This window comes from Grus americana, chromosome 1 (genome assembly GCF_028858705.1).
Source record: "Grus americana isolate bGruAme1 chromosome 1, bGruAme1.mat, whole genome shotgun sequence".
NCBI lineage: Eukaryota > Metazoa > Chordata > Aves > Gruiformes > Gruidae > Grus > Grus americana.
This window is the reverse complement of record NC_072852.1, coordinates 178,305,620-178,332,870: the sequence shown is the minus strand read 5'-3', so window position 1 is coordinate 178,332,870 and position 27,251 is coordinate 178,305,620. Positions and strand designations below refer to the sequence as shown.

Genomic DNA, 27,251 nt, shown 5'->3' with positions numbered 1-27,251 from the left:
AAACTAATTCTTATTTCTATACTCCTGGGATGCAAGAGAACTCAAGTCCAATTACCTTCCAAGAGCACAGATAAGACTTTTAACCTTTGTCTCCACATTCTAGACAGAAAACAAGAGGCTTGAGGGCAGTGTTACTGCCCCCTCCCAGTTTTCGGCATGTCCAAGTCTCCACATTCCAATGCCAAAATACTAGTCACAGTACTGGTTAAGACCTTGCTTCATTTTTTTAGTACTGACTGTCACAAAAACACTGCAATAATGCAAATGTATTGTAGAGAAGGAAAGAAGAAAGGTAGAAATTCCCGAACCACGCAAACTGCACACACTTAATATCTGTATGAAAACACATACCCAACAGTTTCAAAAAGCAGAACATCATGCTATTCCAACCTAACAAAGCAACCCTGTGTTTCTTGCTGTTAGAAGGGGGAACTGTAGGTGTGTTCTAGAAATCTGGATTCTTTAAATTTTTCAGTGCTTCACTGAGCTACTGTTTTCTATGTTAGTCTAACACATAGTGCAACCTCCATATCCTTGCTCTGTAAATTTGTATTTAGAATGACTTTCCTAAAACAAAGCCCAATGCTAAATAGCAACATCACCACAAACATCAAGAAAAGCTTGCTACCTTGTAGGACTTCCTTCTTGCCAGCTGTTCTCACTTACTGTGCAATTTGTACAGAGCTGTTTTTTCTCACTGGCTATATTTTTGTTTCTGCAGTCAAATTACAACATGAGGCACTTCAGGCAAACTACATCATTTCCTGCCAAGCGTTATGAGCTACACGACCAAATATTTGTGCACATGCTTAAAAAGATCTCTACCACTGCAAAGCTCAAAAGGATGAAAAAGAAAGTAACCAAGTTACCAAAGCAACTGAGATAAGCAGAGCACTGACAGTGACTCACCCGAGTTGGGGTCGGAGTTGCCATCAGCTTCAGTCCTCTTGTCAGGTGAAGCCTGGTCGTAGAATTCGTCCTGCGGCTGAACCAGAGGGAGAGGGTGTGAGATCAGGGTTCCACCACCCACCGGCTCGTGGTCTCCCAGACCACTGTCACTGCAGCTTTCCTGGGAGCCATCGGGGAGGTGAAATGTAACACGGCGCTGGGACTACAAAGAAGAGCACAGGACACGCTGATTAGTGCTCTTCTTTTCTGTTCTCTTGACTCTTTTTTTTCTTTTTTCTTTTTTTTTAAAAATTTTTAACATACAAAGATATTCCTGGCAATGTTTACGAGGCAATTGTTATGATTGTGTTTGCTTATTGTTGGGTTTGTTTTTTCTTTTTGCATGCTTTTAGAGCAACCCAGGGAAGATGGCAGGCAGGAGAGCCAAATTTCAAAGGTCTGCACATGCTCATCTCTGAAGTAAGCTTCTCATAAGAAAGTGATTGGTAGATCGTTAGGTATATTTCTCATAATTTTAAAAGCATGATCTGTAAAAACTCTCTCTAAGAAGCAGAAACCATTGCAAACTATGTTATGAAAAGCAAATGACATCAAAAAGTGTAATACGTATATATTTCTGATGTAAAAACCTGTATTATCACTGTTCATACTAGGAAAAAAAAAGTCCACCAAGTTAAATAAACCAACAGAAGTGGTTGTCATCTTCCAGGAATAGAAGGATAAATAAATATGTATCCATAAGGATATCTAACTGATATCAAGTCTCTAACTAATATGAATATTTAGGATTGATAATATGTCTGTGAAATCACAGTGGTCAGCAAAGAGTGACAGAATGCAGTGATGGAATAAGCAATTATGACTCTGGTAAGAGAAATAAAAATAAACAGCACATACTTCATTCAAAACAACACAGTGAATGACAGTCAGAATTACAAATTTTCCTGAAGTTTTAAAAAAACCCACCACAGTCATCTCAAAAGAAAAAAAAAAAAAAAACAAAAACCAACAATCTACAGTGTAAAGTTGGTTTAGTTAACTATTATTGATTTTGAACCTCTCTCATCTGGAGAAATAACCTGACTTTGTGAATTGTGGCCACAGAATGATACAGTGATTCCCCATGAGCTCCAGAACCGACAGCCGACAGCACTGCTGCAAATTGTTTAGCAACCGCGACTGTGGGATTCATGAAAGGAATATTACAGGTCTTCATGGATCAAAATACTGCATCTTTGAAGCATCGGAAACAACTAGTTCAAGAGCATCTCAAGAGAGTGGTTAAATTAAGTTAAGCACATCTTCCCACATAAATGAGTTTCAGCAGTAGGGAGTCTGAGTGATCTGGTTAGCTAGATTGGTTTAGAATACAGAAGAGATTTACAAAGTTTGCATTAAGCTCGATAACCGTTTAGGTCGAGTGGTGACTTTCTTATCATTATTAGCTATCTGAAAGTTATGGGTTATGTCTAAGCTAATCATTCAGGATTTCTACAGTTAGTAGAGAAAGGAACATCAGGAAGATACTACTTCTGGTATCTTCCACTAGCTACCTATTTTTAAGTAGTTAAAATCAGGTGTCTTGTATCCATCCCAAATCCAAGTAAGTTTTCCTGAAGTTAATGGAAAAAGCATCAGGCCCTGACTCTCTTTTTTTCACCTTTTTTTTTTTTTAAATGAGAAAAATCTCAAGTTAATAGTACTAACTCTATGTTTGCTTATTAAAAACTATTTGTTAATGGTAATTGCTACCATTTTACATGATGATCAATATCCTCTACCAGGTTTCTTTTTATTCATCTCCCTTGGGTGGACATAGATAGTTGATTAAGTCAATTTTGGATTACTGTGTAATTCAGTATAGAAATAAATGTAATACTATTTGCTCTTGGCTGTGATTTTATAATTAGCATTTTGCTTTTAAGTTCTTTTTCTAGCTTTAGGATTAGAATCCAGCTGTAGCAAAACCAAATAGATCCTCTGAGTCATTGGGTTGTATTTGCTTACATCAACAGAGGACGTAACTCTATATACTATCACTAAGCAAACTTTTACTTCATACTTTGTTACTTTTTCTTACAACTTTTTCCTTCTGAAATCAGGACTGAACAATTTTTATTTTTTTTTAATTGCTAGCAGGCTCTTTCCCTTGAATATAAGCAAAATAGAAATAACTAACTACACAGCTTAAAATCTTATCTTCCTACATTTATTTTCAGTACCCCAAATTTAGAGATCTGTTTTTCCAAAGTAAGAATTTATGTCACTAGTAAAATCAGTAAGCGGCATGGGAAAAGGAGACTACTTTTATTTTTTAAAACCAAAGGACTCTATGAGAAAATATGAATGACTGAGAAAATAAATCCTCAAAGTAAGGGGGAGACGGAAATTTAAATTCAATATTCTGCAAAATAATTAAATTACTGTAATGAATTAACCACCCAAACATACAGAAAACCACATAATTACAAAAATGTCCGGTTTCATGAGTTATGTAGCAAAAATACTAATCTTAAGTAACAAAAAGCTCCTCATGCTAGCCAAAATCTGCCCTGACTCTGTACTGACAAGCGACCAGTTAGCCAGTAAAATGGCACAGGCCTAACGCTAATACTGGCAACTTCTTAGCTGATATTGCTACACGTTTTTTAATCCATACTTTAAACGATAAGAAAAAAATATATCAGCTTGGCTTTCTGAGCCTCTCACTGAGGACCCCACAAATCATAAAGGATTATAAAAAAATCTAAAAAGGTCACGTAAACAATGATCCAGTTCCAGAGAAGATGAACGGGCAGCATGCAGTCTGTCAAGCAACTTTAGACTAAGCAATGCCATCAAAACAATGAGGGGAAAAAACCTACAGAGAGAAACTCAAAGCAAATGCTTAAGATTAGGCATATCGTATTAATTGCAAGGGAAGACTGTCACTCAGCCTTCTGGGGGCTTGTGAGGGTGTTAAGTGATGTGATATGTGGCCGCCTGCTCCAGCTGCCCCAGCCCAGGACCCTCCTGCCCGGCTGCTGGAGCCCAGCCCGGCGCTGGGGGACCCGGGGTCTCTGCTCCGGCTGAGGGACGGCTGCTGCTGTCCCCTGTGCAAAGCTGCTGCAGTGCTGAGACTGAGCGTGTAGCCAAGACACACACACAGGGACACGCAGGACACACGGCCGGTCACACAGATGCCACAGACGAGGCGCTGCCCCAGCAGCTCCCACACCCAGGACTCACACCAGACACAGGCACAGACAGCCACGTCCCCTCCTCCTCTCAGGCTGGCAGAGGCAGAAGGTCACTAGTGCAGCACACACACCACACTCTCCAGGTTCACAAGCACACGCACATTCCACATCCCCTGAGCCCCTCTGCCCACCCGGCACCCCTGCCTGGGTCCCAGCCCCCCTTACCCACCCCACGGGTCCCCGACTTGGCGCCTGATACCCCTGCTTGGATCCAGAACCCACTACTTGCTGGCTGATCCAGCTTGGAGTTTGCCAGCAAATCCACATGTACACCCCACGCACATGGGTTTGGGGCAGGTACAGACACTCGCCCCCAGCAGCCGGCACCTGGCACACGGGCTGTGACCCACGGTCCTGCTCCAGTGCTGAACCCCTCACTCGTACATTGAATTTCTTCTCTCTACAATATTATCAGGGCTTCTTCTTTAAGAAGAAAATCCTACAACATGCTTAGACTGTGTTTATATTTATCCTCTCCCTTGTGCAATCAAATGCAGCTTTGACTTCTTTTTACCTAAAGACAGAATCAAGTTATTCCGAGTAATGAGGTTTATAGTTGGTACAACACTGGGACTAATGATAACAAGTAATTACAATTTCAATTATGCTACAACATATGCAGGATTATATACAGCATGAGGTAGGGTTATGGTTCAGGTCCACAACACTTGGCCAAAATTCAAATCTAAAATCTGTGACATATTCAATCATAAACCATCATTTGAGGGTTTTTCTTCAGATCCTGAAAAACACCCAGTCTTTATTTTTAATCAGGAAATATCACATCATTATTATGTGAAACCCAACACTGAAAGGAAAATTCTATCGAAACAATATGATTTTAACCTATGTCAAAGAAATTTCAATATTTAATTCAGAACCATTTGACTCAATAGGTTTTTGAACCTGGACTGAGTTTAAAAATCAGGAAAACAATTGGTATCAGTTACATGGAATCATTCTTCTTTTAATCACCTATTGCAGCAGATTCTATAAAGCTCATCCAGGTGAAGCATGACTTCACACCCACAAGAGATACAGAGAAGAATTAATTCTGTATCTTAAATGGCAATAAAGGATAGCAAACTCTGATGCTGATAAAAGGACAGTTCAAGCATAATAGGAACACCTTTTTTTGTGTGTTTTCAGATGAGGCGGTCAGCCAGCCAATACTTTTTTTAATCATAGTAACAACCAAAATTATATCAAATCAACCACACATGAAAACTGGTCTACCAGCTTCTTTCCCACTGCAACAAAAACAAATACATACCTAGTACTTTCTAACAATTGTAATTTGTGGGATTACTGGATATAAGTAATAGCTGTGGTACTGGAAAATGCCAATAAAAATATCAACAAGATCTCTTGGGTGGAGGGGAGGGATGGATGGTAGAGGGTGGGGATATTCCTAATCTTATTGATCAAGCACAGAAAAGTAGAACCTGTGCTTGACATAGGATTTTGCATTTTTCTTTATTATGATATTTTTTTTGAGATCCTGAAAACATTTAAAAAATACATTTTAGTCATAGCTTATAATTTTTCCTTCCTCATATTCTTCTGTCCTATTTTTCTCACTTCTGTTGTCTTGATCTGAGGAATTCAGTGGTGCCCGGTGACAGGACAGATAACAATGGGCACAACGCAAACACAGGAGGTTCCGAACATCAGGAAACATTTTTCTACTTGATCGGGGGGGTTGGCCCAGAAGGTCTCCAGAGGTCCTTTGCAACCTCAACCATTCTGTGAGTCTGTGATTCTGTGAATTCTATGAATTCTAATTGAAAATATAAGAAAATGTAGGAATATCTGGAGCAGTTTCATAATTTTCCAGTGCTGAAAACCTAATGTACTCAAGTACTTTATTTCTGAAAAACCTAGCTGTGTAAAATGTATTCTGATACCAGAATTAGCAATTTCATTCCATTCAAATCTATTGCTTTGAAAAGTGGCATAGTGCATTAAAGATACTATCCTGAAATCCTTACTTAAGCAAAAGAATTTGTAGGAATTGGACCTCAGCATGGATTTCTACAAAAGGTGGGCCAATACCACTGGGGTTTGGGCACTGCTTGTGAGACTAAGCTTTTTACTGCTGCCTTATTTTCCCAGAAACCCTCATACACAGGCAGAAAGTGGGCCGTAAATAGTGTAAGTTATTTTGTTGACCTGAGTGCTGCAAGTCTGAAGTAGAGGAAAGACTACGCCATGTGATACCGAGTGTTTGAAATGTCCTATGGCGGATGAGTTAACAAGCTGTGTTGGAAACAGAACTTTAATGTAGGAAATATAAATGCTAGTTTTCAAAACTGTTCAGTGCTTTCCATTGTATACTAGCTTCTAAAATGCATTTTACTTCCAATTATGTGCTTGAATCAAATAGCAAGTTACAGAAATCAGCACTGAGAGGAGCTTTTGCATGGTGAGATTGTTTTATTGTGAAAATCAGACTTTCAAGCTTCGTACAACTATTGTATTGTTTTTGCTAATCAGGGATCCAAGAAATAATTATACTATTGTTCCATTGCTGAATGTCTCACAGGGACAGATTTGGCTACAGATCCTATCCATTGTTATAAAACAAGCTATAATTAAAAAAACATTCCTACACTGAGTTGTTACAAATAGAACCTGCTGAATTTTAACCAAGCTGGCTTCCGAGTTTACAAATCAGGTACTTTAAACAAAATTCTCTCTTTTCCACTCAGTGTAGCTGCAAGTTAAGAGCCTTGATTTCTGTCCTTGATTTTCTAGACAGGCAGAAGTCACAAAACCATGAGATTCACAGCAAGTCAAATTAAGCTTTACAGAATGGGCCATATGTTTGCATATCAGAATATATATTCAAGCATGACACATCTTCAATTGTCATTGAGATCTTTTATTTCAGATATGGAGATTTGAATCCGTAAAAATTCTTTCCCTTTCCTTTCTGAACTGTTAGGCCATACTTTGTGTTAAGATGACAAAGGAATATTATGAAGAAAAAGCAAAGACCAAGAAAATATTCTGGGAATATTTTCCTTATGGTAATTGTTGATATGGAGGCTTAAAAGATAAACTTGAAACAACAATTTACCTTTATGGAAAATGAACAGAAGAATCTATACATGACACACTTTACTGTAACTTAAACCCCACTCATGAGCAAAGATGTTGGAGAAGAAACATATTAAAATAAAATCAAGTGTAAACAGTAGACAAATACTCTAAAAAGGGTATAAAATGATGATGATGATGAAGAAGATATTGTTTGTCCACAAGTTTAAGAAAATATTGTAAGGACACAAGTATGCTTCATTGGAGATCCTCTGTGGAAGGTGTCCGTTTGATAAAGTTTGTTCCTCTCAAAGGAAAGCCTCCTGGTTCATGTACGAAAACATCGATATAATTTTTTAATGAGATCAAGCCTACAAATAGAAGTCAAGTCACAAAAAACAGACTAATAACAGTTTCAGAAGGGAAGAGAAAAGATGTGCTGGGCATCACCATGCTTTAAAATGCAGTTTCAGCAAACTATAGTTTAAACCCTTCTTTTCTCATAAGATAAACCACGTTTTTCTCTTAAATTCCTACACTGGAAGCACAAACAGTGCACCTTTTAACACAGCAAGAGTGTGATCTGGGATGAGGAGATTCTTTTTAAACTAAAATACAACAGGAAACTTTTACACAAAAAAAAAATCTATGTTTGTATTTTCTCCACAAAAAGAATTGGCAAGGTCTTTGAATTAACATACGGTTGCTGTATTAGTTTGTTTCATAAATAAACAATGGTTTGTTATATATATTTTTGGTTATAATTGACTTAAAGCCCCTGAAAATCTACAATCTACCTTCTTCTTTCCAAATTGTAAAGATGAATGGAAATATACTTCTGGACTGTGACCTTCTTTGAAAGCGTGTAGTTGTAGTGTATCTCACAGGAAGGCCACAAAGCGCCTCAGGTGGGGCTGCGTATTACTCACCTCAGTGATCACTTACGCACACCTTCTTCCTTCGTGTTTTACTCAAGCTTACAAAAGAATATGATTCTGAGATAAAATCATTCTACTTTCTTAGTAAGAGCCACCCTTGCTTCTCCCAGATAATCTCAGCTCAACTCCCTGTTATGTACAAATTTTGCAATAGATCCCTGCAATTTGCTAAGAGAAATAGAGTTGGGTTTTTTCTCGGCTACATCTAAACTAAACTTGCTCATGCAGTCCCCATGGCAGTCCTTATTCGAGGATCTTACTTGCATCACAGGATAACCCATCTTGCTATCTTACCCGCAGAACCAAGATAATGGAGATAGATAAGGTGTCCATCTAGCTCTCAGGCTAAATCAGGAACCGGAAAAAAAAAAAAAACCAAAACAAACCACAATTCATACTGCATCTTCCTCCTAGGTCTTCATACCATGCTACCCATACAAATAGCTGGAATGGTTAGGTATTTACTTGTTTTTAACCCCTAAGGTAACAATGTCGGTATTGATTTCAGAATGTAAATTGTTGTTATACCAGACAATCATTTGGTTCCTTCTGCTCAATTTCAGAGTACTAAAATTTCATAGAAATCAGTATATTACACTGTAATATATCAAAAGGAAGCATAAATATAATCGCCTATAATATCTCTCTTGCTACTTAGGCTGCAGAGAACTGTGCTTCTCTTCAGGGTGGAAATATTATCAATTACAGTCTGCCCACTGACGGGAGGAAATTGCTTGATGGTCCCAAGCAACTTTAAACAAGGGGAACAAACAGCCTCTCTGGTTGGTGGTTGTTTTAGTTTTGCAGAGACAGTAAATGAAGAAAGACCTGCAGTCAAATCCTATGGTTTCAGTCATCTTTTGAGGTAGTATCACTTTTTTCCTTTGTTTATGTGGTGATATTCCTTCATTTTATTTCATGAAACTATAGTTTTTCTGCTATAAATTCTTCCTGGGTTTTGTTGGATTTTTTTTTTTTTTTAAATTGAACACTCTAAAGGCTGACAGAGCTTTAACTAAAGACACTAAACACAGGACTATCATATATTTTATTTTAAGTTTTGTCTTCCTAATATCCCCTTAAAAGGTAAATCCTCCATTTCCTAATAAGCGTTATCTATCTATGATCATCTTGACAGCGAAGTAAATTTGACCTAACAGGAAAGCTGAGTGTTATAGTTTAATCTAGTCTAAATCAGAGTATTACCTTTTTTAACCTGGGAGCCTGGTAAAATCCTAAAAAATTTTCAACATTTTCAGTTTTAGGCCCCGTCCTCCTGAATTAATTGTCTGAGACTCAAGAAATCATTTCTAAGTCTACAATTATGCAAATTAATATCTCAGATGCATGGAAAAGCAAGTGGGGGGAAGAGATGAAAACTGCTGTACACAATAAAACATAAAAGAAAATAGCCAGGTGTGCTACCGGTAGACATCTAAGCTAATGTTCAGAAACATTTTTCACCCAAATGGCTAAACGTTAGTAAACCACAGTTTGCTATATTTATTACATGTTTCCTACCAGAAAGTCTGTGGAAAATAATCCTGAGAAAGGATTCATTAAAAATGTAATAATTTTGTAGGTACCTACTGAAAATTAGTGTTGTATCTAGGATAGATTTCTAAACACATTGTAGTTAATGGAGAAAGAAAGGCAGCTCTAGCGAATTCATGCCATCCTAAAAAAATACATGATTGCAAAATAACAGTAAAATGCCTTTGTGAGGTGCCTGTACTCAGTCACTGACTAGAGATGACTAGGTAAACTTAGGACATGCGTTAGAAGACATAAGACGGATTAATCCGTTTGACAACTCAGTTGTTACACTCCTTGACAGGAAAGAGACATGGAATTCAGAATTTCAAACTTAAATGCCCAAAGTTAACCTACCAGTAAGAAAAAGGTAGATCTTGCATTGTGTTCATAACTATTTAGAAACCCAACTTCAGATATTCATTACCTGAAATTTTAGCTGCCATTAAGTATTTAGGATACAAGAACCTGATGAAACAGATCTTACCGACAAAAAGATACTGCACTCACTGTGAGCTGCCATATCTGTTGCTCTGGCACATTTTGTAACAGGAGCTTATTTGTATTACAGAATGCAAAGAAATTCACATATGAAGAATTTAGTTGTAATAGAATTATATGTTATGTGATCTTTAGTAATTTGAAGATTTCCGTGATCTTCAATTTATTTTTTTAGCTTGATTTTGGTGATGAGCTCCTCCTAGCAAGACAGATAATGTACATTACAAGTGCACTCGATTGAAGGAGCATTGCAGAAGCACTGTACCAATTATAACGATAACCAGCATAACTTCCCTACGTTCTCAGAAGTTTTACATTAGAAAAAGCATGTGTTGATCAATAATGTATATGAACTACTAAAACGCAGAAACAGCTGTTGCTGAAATTTAACAAGTTTAATTAGAATAATAAATTTGCCCTGATTTACATTCTGTGAAACTCATCTGGCTTCGGTAATGTGAACAGAGTAATAAAGTTTCTGGGACTTTATTTTAACTATAAATTACATTTTTAAATGTGAGAAAAAACAATTGAGAATATTTGCCATCTGAGGAATGTACATTATCTGGAGGCTGCTTATAAAAAGAACCTTATTATTGTCTTATATGAATGGCATAAAATAATGAACATATTGACTGCTATGTTTGCAATTGTATTTATAATGTTAACATAAACTATGTTTATAGTGTTTAATGAGTTATAGAAGTATTCCATCAACTAAGGTTTATTAATTGCATTGAGTAAACTGATACATGTGGTATCATGTCAATAATCATTCTTGATACTGCATCTTATTGTTGAAGCTGATAACTACTGTGTTACAGAAGTGCTTTGGTTTTATGCTTTCGTCACAGTCGGTCAGTACAGCACATATGCAGAGTTATGCAGTACCAGGAAGCAGGAAACTTTCCAGTGATCTTCAGGAAAAAGAAAGATGTGATAAAACCCGCTTTAGTATTCTGTTCCATTAGCATTCTTTAGTACGGCGTATAACCTTGGAAATCAAGCAGGCCACTGCTCTTGTGTAAAGGTAGCAATCTTTTGTCTGGGGCGATGCAGCCCTCACTCTATATTATAACTAATCTCAGGATTTGAATACTTCGGGTTTAATTGTGTATAGAAGAGGAAGAAAAACATACTTCAAAATCCACAGTTTTAGCAGCAAATGAGCAGCTGTCCACTAGGAAGTTTTGTATCCTAGGGCTTTAAAGGTAGTCTGATTAACACTGTTTTAAAAGAAAAAAAAAAAGAAAGAAAAAAAAATTTGAAACCCTTTAAATGATTAAACTCTAAACCAACCAGTGCTCACAGTGACATCATGATGTCAATCTTCACTTTTATTTATGTGAGTTTGAGGAAATGCAATTAAGAAGATCATATTTCTGCTCAATAAAGCAAGGATTAATATATGCAGAAAAAAAAATATGAATTCTCATAAAGATTCTAAGGATATCCTGTATTAGCATGGGGGTGGGAGGAGGGCAAGGAAGGAGGCTCCCAATTTAGGGATGCTGTAGGGGGAATAGTACATTAGAACATTGCCTCCTGAACTAGTACTAGCGTGTGTAACGGGTATCTGTCACTGACAGCTCACTGGGTTACAATTAATTCTGAGTCATCAGTCATGTCTTCTTCTGCAAGCACAGAAAGCAGAAACAGCAGCAGCATTGCCCTTTGAGGATAAGACCTTTTACATGCTATGATTCTAGAAAGCAGCTGTACATCTATTAACACAATGGACACTATAGCTGTCACATTAGATAAATGGATCCACATTGGAAAAGCTGAAAGTGGACATGATTGTCAAGGATAATACGGTTAAGCTGGTGCATCCTGGGAAAGATGCAATTTCTATAATATTTTAATTTTGAAACTAATATTATTATCCCAATCGATTGCACACGCTATAAGTTAATTAAAACACCCCTGTTAAAACACATCTGCATCTCTGCCAGAAAAGGAACTAGACAATAATGTATTTGCGCTATAAAAAACCTATGGTTCGTTACTTGGGACAGGATGTCCTTAAGAACTGCGTTCCTAAGAGCAGATTTCTAAATTCTATTTTACTTTTTCCTACACTGAACTCCCAAAGCTTTGGAGTTTTCATTTTGCATACGCAAACACATGCTACAAAAAGAAAAAGAAAAAAAAAAAAATCCTCAGCTTTTCACTTAGAATTCTTCAGAGAACAATAGACATTACAACAAATACTGACTACAAATTCTTCTTCCACCCCATATAGCAGATATGTACATCTGCCTGGTAATATCTTATGATGTCAAAGTTTGGAAAACTAAATCCACAGAGAATATTAGGAGTTTCAGTGTATGAATGGGCTTTTTTATTTTGATAATAGGTCTTTCATTCCTATGCCACGTTGACTACTGGAGCAAATCTCTGCTACATGAAATTATATTCCCAAATAAGATGCAAAATGAAGAGTAAGCATATTAAGGTGTTTTCACACAGAGATTTCTAGAAAAATTATAAAATATGCTTCAGCAGCTTAGCCAGTAAGAAAGCTAAAACCTCATTTATTAATGAACAAGATGAAAAAAGAAAGATGGAAAAATAAGGCTACACAGAGAAGACAGTGGCATTACTATACTGTCAAAACAGCACATACTCTTACAGGTATCTTACCGTGAGAGTAACTAGTTAGAAATGTATTTTCTGCTGGCCTCAAATAGAAGTCAAATGAGAACTGACAAGAATCACTATTATTATTAGACTTCATCCAATTTTCAGTATTTTCCACAAATTACATATGGCATGCTCTTCACACATTAAAAGTCACAGGGAAAACAAGAACTCTGACTATCTGGATAGTTTTAGAAAATGCTGCCAATGCCATGGGTCCCCTTGGAATAGGCCAAAAGATAAGTTTGATAGTCTGTGTTCATGTTGTAGCATTGATGATCTAATGTAATTTGTGCCAGCTGAGTTTAATGTTAGTGAAGTGAACTTGCACTGGTGAGATGCTTGCTTGCTTGCTTGCTTGCTTGCTTGCTTTCTCCCCTCCCTCCCTCCCTCCCTCCCTCCCTCCCTCCCTTCCCTTCCTCCTTCCTTCCTTCCTTCCTTCCTTCCTTCCTTCCTTCCTTCCTCCCTCCCTCCCTTCCTCCCTTCCTCCCTTCCTCCCTTCCTCCCTTCCTCCCTTCCTCCCTTCCTCCCTTCCTCCCTTCCTCCCTTCCTTCCTGTCTGAAAGAATAACTCTGCAGAAGTCTTTGAAGTTACACCAACTGAAGCTAATAACCATCTACTTCTGTTTAGCTTCTACTGGAAATAGAGGCACTGAGTCACATATGCAAAACTACAGACCTTCATACGATCTTGGCCTGTGACTTCTTCAACATTATCTGTCTACAAAACTGGAGAAAGCAGGATATTGGACAGTTACTTTGGACATAAACTATTTAGTGATTAGGGCATATTTTTTAAAAAATTTACATACTAGCAAGTTTCTCATTTCACAGAATTTGTTGGATGCCATCACCTTTGATCCCAATGTTTAAAACTGATGGACTTATTTGTGCACTTTCCACCTAGAGCACACGACCATGTCTATTAATACAGATAGCCAAAGACTGCTGACTTTTGAGCCCAACATTTACTAACATTTCAAGGGTAATTTATATGTATTTTGCAAATGCTAGCTTTTCATTAGGCAAACTGACAAGCACAAACCTTCTGTTTCACATTTTATTTTGTGCAAAAATATTAATTTAAATAAAAGCATGAAAAACACAGAGGCATAAAGGAATGAAATTGCACTTTACAAAAATATTGTAAAGGTATATGCACATGCCCTGTGTGTCTTTGTTTTCCAGAGAATATGAAAAAAAGAAGTCCAAAGACATTGTATCTAAACCTAAACCAATGGTTTACGAGTATTGCTGTTATGTCACGATATATTCAGCATTACATTATTATAGAACAGATGGGACACATTTCTGAGTGAGAATTCAGCATTAGAAAAATTATTACATAAATTTTATATATGCATATATATATTTATGGGCAAATTGAACTAAGTTGCATTGTTTTAATATCAGCGTCTCACATAGTAGTAGATCAGGATCCTTTCTGATATGTGCTACTATGACAGATCGAAGAAAATCCATGGTGGTACTTTGAGTTTTAAGGTGTTATCAGACTACAGAATACATCACAGAGCTCAGTGCCTGTGGAAGCCACCTTATCTCAGTCTTCACAGGTTCACAAGGCATGTAAAGAATGCATCCAAACCCCCTGGTTTGATCTTTATCTTTGACAGATCACAGATATGGAAGTCTGAGATACTTCCACAGGAACTGCAAGTAGGGTGATAACTAGTCCAAACTGGCAGATAACCACGCCTACTTCAGCAAGAATTTGAAAATGGAAACTTTTTTTTTAGAGAGAATGAGCAGCGGAAGATGTTGTTATTACATTACAGTTACTATAAATATAAAAATAGCAGTGAAAATAACAAGCAAAACAACTTCAAGGCTGAGAAAATTCTCTCAAATGGAGGCTTTAATACTTGCTCACAGAATTTTGAATTTCATTTCTAGAAGGAATAAACATGGGCCTAACTTAGAATTTAGTAATGCCACTGGAAAGTTTCTCACTGATATCAGTGGGATTAGGACTGGTGTAGCAGCATCTTCACAAGTCCTGAAGCTAATAAAATCCCAAATCTTTTTCATCATCTAACGGTCAATGTTCTGAATGTTTCTGACTTTACCAACATTTTTAATCTAAATTACGTTACTCACAGATATTATATTTTGTACTGAAGACACTCATCATACATAATCTACTTTTTTGCTTTGTAGTTTTGGATTTTCTTTTCCAGTGTGTGCTAATAAGTGTTCTTTGGATATAAAAATTTAAATCTGATTATGGCTTCTTAAACAAGCTTTAAATATATTAAATAACCACTTAGGTTCAATATTAAGTGTTTCGTGTGTCAGTGTTTTGTGTGTGTGTGCAGATTCCTGTGCTTGAACTTCTTAGAATCAATTAAATATATATTCTTTTAATAACTTATCTATCTAGTTTCTAAACGGAGATCAAATTGTTATGTGTAATTAATGAACTACATATGAAGCATGCCCTCAACTTCTGAATTACACAACGGCCAAAAAACCCTAGTCAAAAATTATGCTGCAGTCAAAGCAAGATCAAGATTTCCGTAGGAAATGACAGACATTTTTCATTAAAGGCCAAATCCTGCAGTTATTCTTCAGCAGGTAATGGAGGCCTTGCACTGCAGTAAGGATTGCTGATTTCAACAATTATTCCATTCATACCTCCATTATGCAAAGACAGAATGGCCAAACTACTAAAGTGTCAAGCGTGCATCACATTTGGCCAGACCAGTCCTCATGTATATGCAGGTTGTAGAATAGCCATAAAAGTCCCACTCGGCACAGATGTATTCCCTCTGCTCCTTAAAACAGCACACACATCGCGCCGAGGCAGAGTGACAACAGCTGTAACAATGTACTGGAGAAAAAACAGCAGGTAGGCTAGTTAGATCAGTGGTTTTGGTATCAGGCATTTCTCTGGAAGATTTCCTGGAATTGGGGAAAAAAGCAGGTAAGACTACGTTTGGATAAGCGCTTATCACAAAACTATCTTTTTTTTCCATGGGAATAGTCAGAAATAAAATTTATTGCAACTAGTTTTATTGAAAGGAATACAATCTAAATGATTAAATAATTCATTCTGCATCTAATGCAAACGAGAGCCTAAAACATGTATGTATAACAGATTAGAGAAATGCCTCGTGTGCACTTTGAAAAAGGCCAGAGGGTATGGGCTTTGCTCTGTAGAGGCAAGGTTATTTATCATTATTTCTTAGGAAAATGCATAGTTGAAAATCTCTAGAACTGAAACTAGAAGCCCTCTGGGTAATGTATTTTGAATAGCAGTCCTAGTAACAACAGTAAAAGTAACAAAATAATCCAACATCAAACTGTACATAGTTAACTTCATAATGAGGAAGCCAAATGTTTCCCACACTAGGAAAAAATTGATATGGTACATGCCCTGAGTTGACAGATGGAAGGAAAAGAAAGACAGATGTGCTCTAATTTCTTGATTTTTTTCTTTAGTCTTTTTTTTTTTTTCCCCCCCATAAAATGACTATCAGGCATAGATGAAACTGCGTACTCAATAACACTGGCTATAGATATTCACCAGAGCAATAACACCAAATATCCTTTAGGACTTTGCCCACTAGTATAATCTCAAATGATATTCAGTAACAAGCAAAATGACTAACAGCTGGCACTTTCCTTAGAAATGGCAAAACACCAACCAGGTCCAGTTTGCGCAGCCCTTGTAGAGGGGACCATCTGGAATGCTAGCCTGAATCTTAACAATTAAAATCAGGGGCCAGGTCAGACAAGTAGCATCTTAAAGAATTCATGATACTGAGTTTCTAAGCTAAACTGAAGATGACAGAGAAGCTAACATGTGAGAGGATATAAGTAGTCATTCTCACCCAGGGGATAGAGGGTGATCATGTGGTTAAAGTAGAGGACATGGAGTTAGAAGACTGACTCTACGACAGATTTCATGCGTAATAAAATGTAAGTCACTGTAATCAATGGAAAGTTTCCCGTTAGACTCAGAATCAGGTACCTGGGGTCTAACTTCCAGGTACTGAGAACTTCCTGACGGTGGCCAGCTGCTGTCAGCTGCCGGTGATGTGCAACACTCATTTTTGCTTATTGATAAGTGGGAAATATCATTGCTATATTTCAGATAGGCATGATGCTTATGAAAGCTAGTATGATATTTTCAAATAAATTTAAGATGCTCAGATGGCAAATACTACGCGAGGAATAAATATTTTTTTATTTTATAATTTGAGGTAGAAGAAATATGTTTATAATTTCCCTTTACTTGATTATAAAAGCGTAACACTGAGCAGGGGAAGGATGGAAGAGAAAACAGAAGAGTGGCACTGTGAGAGGTAATACTCGAATAACGTAAGAAAGAATGCTGTTCCCTCACAAAATTTACAATCTGATTGAAGACTGGATGGAGTAAAGACAACATGAGAGCCATGGGGAAATAACAAAGGTAGCAGTAACAGCTCCATATGATTACTATGGTTAGCTATGTGTCCTGCTTGATGGATCTAAATCATTATGCTTTCTGGTTGTTTCTGGGGATATACTTTCCTTCTTAAAAAAAGAAAAAAGAAAAAAAAAAAAAAAACAACAAACCTCGAAACAGATCTTCTCTTCCTTTGCCTTTTTTTCATAACTTACTGCTCTTTTCCTTAATCTCCTATTTGCACTTTTATGATGATGAATTTTACTTTAAGATATTCTTTTTCATACTTTTATTTTTAAAACAATAACAAATAGAAATTACATTTACTCCTCCCCCTTTAGACATTTCCTTGTAAAATGCAGTAGTCATCTACCTGCAAACAGCTAGGGCATCTTTGGGAAAATAAATATAGGATGACCCATTATCAAGTAATGTAAGTTTTCCAATAATTACAGGAGTTGTTTTAATCTTGGAAGAGGTCATTAATCTGAGATACCGCCCAGCTCACTGTGTTTTCAGGCTATTCTTTATTGCCATTTTAAAGATATTTTTAACTAAAATTTCTTCAAATATACAAAAATCATTACTAAAGTGATATGATATCATACATAAGTAGTTCAAATGAAACCATAGAACTACTAATTTCTGGAATATTATGACTATACACACTACATGATATGGACATTTACCTATGATAATACCTAAATGTTGCTTATATAAATAATGGTGTGAAAGTCCTCCAAACCAGCAACTCAAAACCTGCTTTATTCAATCCTGCTTTCTGTCTAAACTCAAATATGGCAAATGTGTGTGTTGTGCCAGCTTCCAGAATAAATACTTCAAACAGTACCAATGACAATTTTCACTGGTATCTAGCACAAAGACCCTCTATGTTTACTTGTGATTGTGTTTATTTCATATTGAGATGATTAATCAGAGTAAATGTCTTTATTTTCTGCTGTTTTAACTTCAAGAAATGATCTCTTCTGGTTTTATCCTATTATAAGGATCGTTACAAAAACAGGAAACAATTAACACTGGGTTTAATGCGTGAATGCCATAGAGCTGAAGTAATTGCACTCAAGGTCTGCTAACTTTTTAATCAGGCATTTGGTTGCAAGCTGCTCAGGATTGATTCTGAGAGAAGAACTAACACAATCTAGGCAGCAAAAGCAGGTGTGCCAAAAAAGCAGACATGTTGGCAAAACCATTGAAAGAGTCTAGAGGGTCAAAGAAGCAAAATCTAATGGAAAATTCTTCTTAAAAGACTTTTGCTTGAGATCCAGTCATAACTGAGTGAAATTAATTGAGGCAAATGAGCATAGAGAGAGTTTTTTAACCAAAATAATTAAGAAATATGAACAGCAAAATCACAAAAGCTCAGCCTAGAGAAGACTTGCCAGTCAGAATCTTAGTGAACAGAATTAATTAGATTGGGGAGTTGAAATTTTCACATGCATTTTGCTAAATAAATAAATAAGAAATACCATGAGAGGTTTCTGGAATTGCAATTAGAACACACTATTCTCAGCATTTATACTTTGTTTTGGAGAAAAGAACAGATCCATTTTTATTTCTATTCATGAAAAATATATTTTTTCCTTTCTCTAATAAATCTGTTTTCCATGATTGAGAAAGTTCTGAATTCAGAAATACACAGCGTAGCACTGGGTGCACTTATAAATTACATGCGTTGATGAAGACTACGGCTACACACACGCATCTATTGAACTACCATTATGTCAAAGAAGGAAGTGTATGTCCCTTTGCAAGAATATAATTAAGTGAAAATTGCATGCTTAGATCACTTTTCATGTGAAATACCCCTCCTGGTTCATATACAGTACTACAACAGTAAACTCCTTTCAGGATTGCCCTCAAGGAAAATTCGATCAGGTTTATATGTTTGCATACCATCTTTGAGGTTTGTGGGTTGTTTTGGGGTTTCTTTATCAATATCTTTAACTAAATCATCTATTTACCTAATTTCAATGATTTTGTCACACTTCCATACAAAATCAATAGATTATATAAACTTATGTAGCAGTTCTGTATCAGGATCTTGACCGAAGTCCCCAAAACTTCTAGATTAAAAAAAGAAGACCATACTGATAATGAGTTTCTGACCCTTGTTAATGCAAATTAGTAAAGAATCTCACTTATGAACCAGTAAGCACCATCGATCTTGGAAAAAAAATAATGAGATAATAGGTAGTGCAAGAGGTTTGGAAGGTTTATTTCATAGATATCTCTGAAAACCTTGTACAAATAACACTTTTTAAAAGACTGACAAAAACGGAATTGAGCTGAAACCCAGGAATTTCTAAAACAGAACTATTTTGCAAAATCCTAATCCTTCTGCCTAGCAACAATTTCCCTGTAAACTCCAGAAACAGGTTTCCTATCTTTTAGGCACACTTTGGTGAAGAAATGACTAATATGTTAGCTTCCATGCTTTGCTATTTCTAAGGCAAAGCAGGCAATTATGACTTAGAACCAGACTAATACGTTATGTTAAAAGTAAGGGTATCTAAACATTGTTCTAAACCCTCGCTGGTTTGGGGTTTTTGTTTGTTTTGGTTTGTTTTTTTTCCAGATGAGTGAATCCTATCAAGTACAAGATGTATTAATTAACTTAGATAGACAGTTGCAGCATACTGATCCACACACATCAAAACACATGGATCCAACAGTGTCACTTCAAATTCTTTTAGATTTGGCTGAGTACAGAACTGGTTGGATATCAGAAGCTTTAATCATTGCCCTATTTGCTTTAATCAATAGCATCGCCTATTCTCAAATTGCTTACCGACACTTGGAAAAAAGCAAGCTGCAGCTGCTTGGGCACCAAGATAGCAAGAATAGCTTCTATCTAAGGCAGATGACCCGAGATGCCTAAAAGTTTCTCTCTCTTCCAATGCCGAAATGGCAGTGATGATGTGAAGCAATACCCAGTTCAATGCCCGCTATCTGGCTTTGGGAAAAGTATGGAAGAATAGCAACATATTTGTGAATCTGCCAACACTCCAATGACAGTTTTCTCTCTTTTCACCTTCCTTCTAACAGCTATCACTCAGTCTGTCTACTGTCTGTCATCTGCAGGTGAAGGGTTTTACAGAAATGAAAGGCAGTGGTCTGGCACAGGGCCACCCACACACTCTCACAAAGAGACCCTTAATCATAAGGGACTTTCACATCTCTCTGATCTGGGAGCAATTCAGGATAGATGCCAGAAGGAAGAAGAACAAAGGAAGCAGCATTTGAAAATTCCCTCGGTGGCTTAATAATACTGCTGAGATGGCTTTTGCCAGATTAAACAGACATGCTCCTTTAGACCCTAAATATTGCTCTGAAACTAATTCCCCAAGCATTGTCCAGAGTTTAACAGGGGTTGGGATACCGACAATCAAACTTTGAAGTAATTCTTCAAATTCCAGTGGAGTTGGCTGCAGAGACAGCTAGAATATTCAGGGCTTTCCAGGCCAAGGAGAGAGAGGGCAGTCTGATTTCTTTGCAATTGTTGTCTTTAAAGGACTTGGGCAAAGCAATTCCAACACAACAGCTTATTTCTAAAATGCTTTAAAGTAAAGGATAGGTGTGAGGGGTAAGTGAACTAGCTGATATTTTTGAATGGTGCCTACATTCAGCACAGCATTCTGACACTTTAGGAGAACACTACAGGAGCTGCAATACATTAGTGAAGCCTGACAGGGTAAAGATCTTCCTTCACTTGCTATTTTGTTTTGAAGTGACAAGAGAGCTACAGGCAATAGAGGATTTCAAGTTGAGGATTTATCTGATATTCACATGAAGCATCATTGTATGCAATCCTCTAAGTGATGTCAATAATACAAACTATAACTGTGTATAGGCAGAAGAAAATCTTTTAAAAATCTTAGAAGAAGCATATTTTGAAAGTGGCTAATGCTTTAGCTTCCTACATGCCAATACTCACCTACATAATTCCTCTGAGACACACTGAAATGTTAAAAGAGCCCATTTGCCTATCTATGTTCATTCAGTTGAACACTCAGCAGGATCACTTTCTTATGATGTTTCTAGTACTTGGGTTAATTTCATTACACTCCGTGAGATATTCATCATAAAGAAATATCAGGATATCAAAATGCAATGTAATACTTAATTCCAGTCCACTTATATGGGTGAATCAAATTAATGTCAGTCTGGGAATTTTGCTCAGAGTTATTAGCGAATATATCCACTCCTTCCAGGCCCTTATCAGCTTCAGCAGAATCTAAGTTTTTTTAAAAAATTCTGAAAAGAAGATCGCAAAACTATAAACCGAATGAAGGCAATGTGGCGCTTGCTTTCTAAATCAGCAGACAGACAGCTGGAGTGCCGCTGCTGTAACCCAAAGATTTGACAGGCTACAGCAGAGTTAAAACTGACAAGAGTCTTTTGTCATATTTTCCTGCTGCTATTCAAAACTCTCTGAGCAGTAGGAGACTGATGAGAAGGAGGTTAATTTTGCTCTGCAGTAGTTTAGACTATGGAAGACTCAAGAAAGTAAACACTATAGGACTGCTTCATTCCTGTAAATTCCTGCACATGTGATTTGGGAAAGATGAGTTAGCAAGGCAGCTTTTTCAACCAGACTTCATAATGTCTTTAAATGTGGGGTGGTTTAGGGGTTTTTTTTGTTGTGGGATTTGGTTTTTTGGTTGGTTGGTTGGTTGTTTTTTTAATTCCTTGATATCTGTCCTTTTAACAGCAAAAATCCAGGAAAACAAGCCTGAAAGTCATTTTCAATGCATTATATTGTTCCAGAATACAGTAATTTATGGAGAAGCGACACTTTCGTCTTTTGGAGCAAGATGTAAGAAGCAATAGACTGCCACGGGGACATGAGCTAGACCTCTGCAGAGGAGGCAAGGTGTGTACATTGTGACCAGGGAAGTGGCAAGGAAGCTGAATGTAGAAATAAAAACATAACAGGACAGATGACTGAAAATGGACAGAAAAAGGAGAGTTGGAGTCAGAGAAGCAGTCTGAAACTTGCAGGTAGGAAAGAAGAATGAAATGAAAGGCAGCACGAAGATAGTGGGCAAGACCAAGGCTGTATGACAAGCCAAGGACAAAATAAGAATAGATATCCCTTCTTATTTACCAGTGGGAGAGGAGGAAGGTGGTGAAAGGGAGCAGATGTTACGAGGAATTGGGAGAAAAGCCTCTCGCTGGCCTGCACAGTTAGGACTAGGAATAGGCAAGGAGAAATCCACTGAGAAAATAAATGCTCCCTGACTGATCACAATAGGACAAAACTCTTCTGAGAATGAAACAAAATTCAGTAGTGAATAGTATTATAGTGATCCAAAATGGATCGTTTGTTTTAAATCTAAGTATTAAAAGAGATAGATTAAAGGATTAAAAAATTTCCCCTGGAAAAGCCATATGATGAATCCCACCCTGAATTAGATTTTGTCCTTGCCTTCACCATACAAAATTGTACTGGGGGAGTTATTATGCTTTCTACAAATGACCAATTCGGGTGAAAAGAGTAGGTTACTTTTCAAGTCAGTGGAGAGAAATAGGCAATTGCCAAGGGTGCCATCTTTAAGACGTCATCCTTAAGATGGGATGAATCACTTCCTGTCAGTGCCACTTACTTTCCGTTGACTAAAACCAATGTCTACATGGCCTCCTCTAAGTAAGATGAAATGTCACTGATTGTCAGGTAATTTCACCTGTAGTTTCTGTTCTTTATTTCCTGAATGATTAGTTTAGGGTCTGAGAGTTGAGACCATGCATACAACAGTGGCTTATGCTCCACCTCTTCAAAGCCTCAAAGGGTACTAATATCCTTTTGATTCTGCACTGAAGAATAAATGCATTAATATTTGCAAAGCATTCAGATACAGTAGTGATAAATGTCATAGTAAATTCCATGAGAAAACTAATAGCTCTCTCTTTAAAACAGGATATGAACACTGCAACAAATCACATCAACATATAGTGAACAACGAGGAGAAAGGCAAATACTGAGGTTAGCTCATTAACTCAGGCTGAATATTTTGTGCACTGAATAGGATCAAGATTCTCTGGAAATAATGACTGATATATGATTAGGTAATTAAAGACTGTATTGTAATTCCTACACACAGGGGAGCTGAAGTTTTCAGTAGCAACATTAATACTGACTTCTGGGTGCTAGATTCTGCAACATTAAAATGATGATTAAATATACTTTGTTCTTAGTGGATATACCATGGCAACTTGCAAACAGGTGGGAAGAGAGGATGTCTTGCCAAGACATCCACAAAGGTATGAGATATAGTCCTGCTAGGGGGAAGAAGATCAAAGTAATTGGAAACAAAATCTATGCTTTCTATACAACTTTTTTCAATCATCTTTGCCAAGTCATTTTAAATCTTTTGGAAATGTGGTTCAGTTTTTTCCTGTTTGTTTTATTTATATCCTCTTTATCCTAGCTCAGGAGTTTTAATTGCTTCTCTTCTTTATGAATTAAAACCAAACTGACATTACAAAAGACATTCAAGTTTCTGTTTTTCACTCTGCCTGTTAAAGCCATCACCGGAAAACACTATTTTTGACCACACTTCCATTAAACCAAATGCACATTTTTTTGACATTCCCTCACATTTTTCAAGACTCACTGTTTAGTTACTATTTATAAGTCTCATGGACTGCAGACTGAAATGCTTCCACAAAGGCATACTTGGCTCAATTTGTATGCTAGTCTAACTGGCAAGAAACAACAACAGTGTTCAGAACTGACTCTGTTTGGAAAGTTGCTGTGAAAAGTGAACCTATGCACGCAGCCATTGAGAAATCTGAAAGTGCTGTGATTGGAAGTGACAATATGGCTTGCTTAGTGAGGATTTGTTTTGAATGTGCAGCTTCAGAATTATTTACTAATTAAAAATGTTTTACCACGGAGAAACCCATTGAGATTTGCCTCTTGTTTCCTAGGGTGCAGGAGCGTGAAATCATGGATGAATGAGCTATAGCACCATAATTTGCTTCTGTCAGTTTAAATGAAAAGGTCTGAAATGAACTGGTGAAATTACTTCACAACGTTTTTACCCACCAGTAAATGCAATTGAATTTTATGGTAAACTGTAAAAGCATACCCACCTTTCACAAACTTCTAACCTTACACCAGACAGCAGAATTATTTGCCCTATATCCTATTCCATGCCCTCTTTGGACTGGGGAAATGAAGGTATCAACCCATTGACATTGAATTCCCAACATCCGACATTGAATATGTTCCTTGCATGTGGATAAGGCTGAAATTCACCTATGCACACAGACAGCTCCTACTCTCCCCTCTGCCTTCTCCCTAACACGTAGTAGGCTGAGGCTGTTTTATTCTGATGTTTACTGTGCTAAAACAAAAAGCTGCTAGAAAGAAAGACCTTAAGTATTGGGATGGAAGAAAGAAAGGACACTTGCTGGCAGTAACAGATACGCATGTGACTAAAAAGGACTAGTATCACTCTTACTAATAGTAGAATAAAGTCACTCAGCTGTGAAATGACTCATAATTAGGATGACCTGATTCAAAACCCAGTTACAGCAAGATACTAGATAAGCAAATCAAAATCATCACTTCATTTCTTTAAAGACAGATACCATGCAGTATCCATCTGTTAAGAGATACCACCTGTTCTATCAACTCACTACATTGCCTCAAGTATTAAGCAGAAAAGTCAATTAAGTCCATCTATGTGCAAGAGGACCTTCATGGAGGGTCTCTGCTACCCAGTATCTCATCCCAGCAAGGAAGAAACAGGACAACTCCAGAACAACTTCATCTGTCCCCTGTCAGACTCCATCTCCACCTCTTGATTAATAATACAGGAGGCATTGAAGAAATACAACATAGTCTACATAAAATGGGTTGTCTTTTGTAATCAACACAAGGTTACTGGTCTCTGTGTCATGCCCAGAAATAGATCTAATTAAGTATTTTTGTTGTGTTCCTCTGAGCAAAGGCTAAATTTTATGTGCCCAAACCCACTATCACCTCAAAATGCTCAGTTACTAGCATGTGTTATTTCAGCCAAAACCTAATAATAAGTTACATGCATAACCCGTGATTGCAAATATATACATATTTACACAAAATACAAGTTTCCGTGTATAAAGAAGCTGTACTTTGTGATTCAGACTCTACGTCTATAGCTGGAAAGCAGTATCTTCACATAGGGTTAACTATTTCCTCGCAGTCACAATCATAAGAAGGAAACCTAATATGCTATCTGGGCAGAAAATGGCAAAGGGCTATTAGTAAATGAAAAATCATGTTTATTGGGAAGCAAGAGAAAATTCTGCAGGAAAATACTGAGATTTATATCACAACTGATTTACACTTTTAGGATGCCTCAGTGAGGTTGGATTCTTAAAAATGTAAAGTAGGATTGGATATAAGTAAGTCACACAGACCCCAAGACATCTTCAGTGAAGACACACTTAAGTGATATAATACTGACACATAAGAAGTGAATCCCAACTACATAGCTGAAGAAGTGATTTTGTAGCCCAATGCCTGCTAAATACAAAGAACGAGAAAAACCTCTCATCACCAGAAGAGCTGACAGGGAAATCAGTCTTCCTGGAATCTCAGAGGTAGTGTGCCAGGCTGAGTAAGTTCTGCAAAATCATGGCAAGACTGACTTATTGTATTGATGGTGTTTGATTAGGGAGGTATGTGGTTCCCTTAGTAAGTGTGACATTGCTAGGGAAACCCTTATAACCCCTGACTAATATTCCGTGAAGCTAAAAAGCAAAAGGAGTTTTAATATGTCTTCAGTGATATTCATTCTCTTTAGCTGGATAAGATTTCTCTATCTATAAACATAAGTATTCTCTATCTGCACTCTGGTCTTCTTATATGAATAGAAGTCAACATTTACTTTAAATGGGTAAAAAAGTGGTTTAGTCTTCTTCCATTTTTATGTGCAATTTTATGTAGATTATTTTTTCTTTATTTCTGGATAGTGACAAATATGAATAATGCTGAATTGCCTGGGGAAAAACAAACAAACACACAAACAAAAAACCCTCAAACCCAATGACGCCCAAACCCCCTACCTTTCATGGTAATATCATTTTTTTAACAAAATATTTGTAACAGACCCGTATGATTATAAGGAAAACAGTTTTGTACCGTAGAAGCCAATTTCACGTTACTGTTTCAATTATCCATTTCTAATATAGCCACAGGGTGCATTAACACCTCCAACCAGATTTCAACGGACCTGCAGAGTCACAATGAGATAGCAAACGATATAAGGTCTTCATCTGCCCTGAGACTGGAAAGGAGGAAGCTGGACGACAACAACAGTCTAAAGATGTGGCTAGGCACAAACTCGGCAAGATGAAGAACAACATGCTATAGAATAAGTTTATGTCAGCCAAGCATATGTTGTTGAAAACCCAGTTTTGCCAGTTGAGAATTTATTCCATGAAGCTGCTTTTATATTTTTAGTTTCTTTCTGAGACTAAAAGATTTACAGTCTAACAGTCAATATGGGTGTTCAGGGAAAGTTTTTTATTCCTGTAAAGATACTCACCTGTGTTTGATAACATAAATGTGCCTTGGATGTTTTGTTCCTTAAACAACTTTATTTTGGCTAGGAAAACATTCCCTTTTGAATTTCTATTTCTTAAGAATGTTATAATCTCCATCTGAAGAATGATGTGGATTTAGAATTTGGGTTTGCATGTAGGAATTGATCTATGGAGAAATAAATTTGCTAGTTGCTTGTTATTTTGCAGTTTTCTGATTGCTTTCCTTATTTTTATTGTGTCACTTAAAATAATGATATTTTAAGTAACCCTTTTCTCTCTAGATTCCTTTCTTTACATCCAGACCCTGCCTAAATTTTAAGGACTCTTTCTGACAGATTGTAAAAGACATTTCTCAGCTATGTCTGCACAACTAAAATCCCTATCCATCTTTTTATCTTATGCCTTGATTACAGCAACATCCCTTCCTTACACTTTATAAAATGCAGTCCTGCTCCATTCATTTCCATTCAGAATA

The 27,251-nt window shown here is 36.9% G+C and overlaps 1 protein-coding gene across 3 annotated transcripts in view; it reads right to left on the bottom strand.

Annotated features, from left to right (window-relative positions):
• PCDH9 (protocadherin 9) overlaps nt 1-27,251 on the bottom strand; it is a 694,049-nt gene that overhangs the window by 249,870 nt on the left and 416,928 nt on the right. For 2 of the 3 annotated variants that reach the window (XM_054836464.1, XM_054836470.1), the window contains one exon: nt 910-1,111. In XM_054836464.1, the coding sequence (XP_054692439.1) occupies nt 910-1,111 (202 nt within the window). The remainder of the gene's footprint in view (nt 1-909; nt 1,112-27,251) is intronic. The other variant, XM_054836478.1, reaches the window with a different exon arrangement.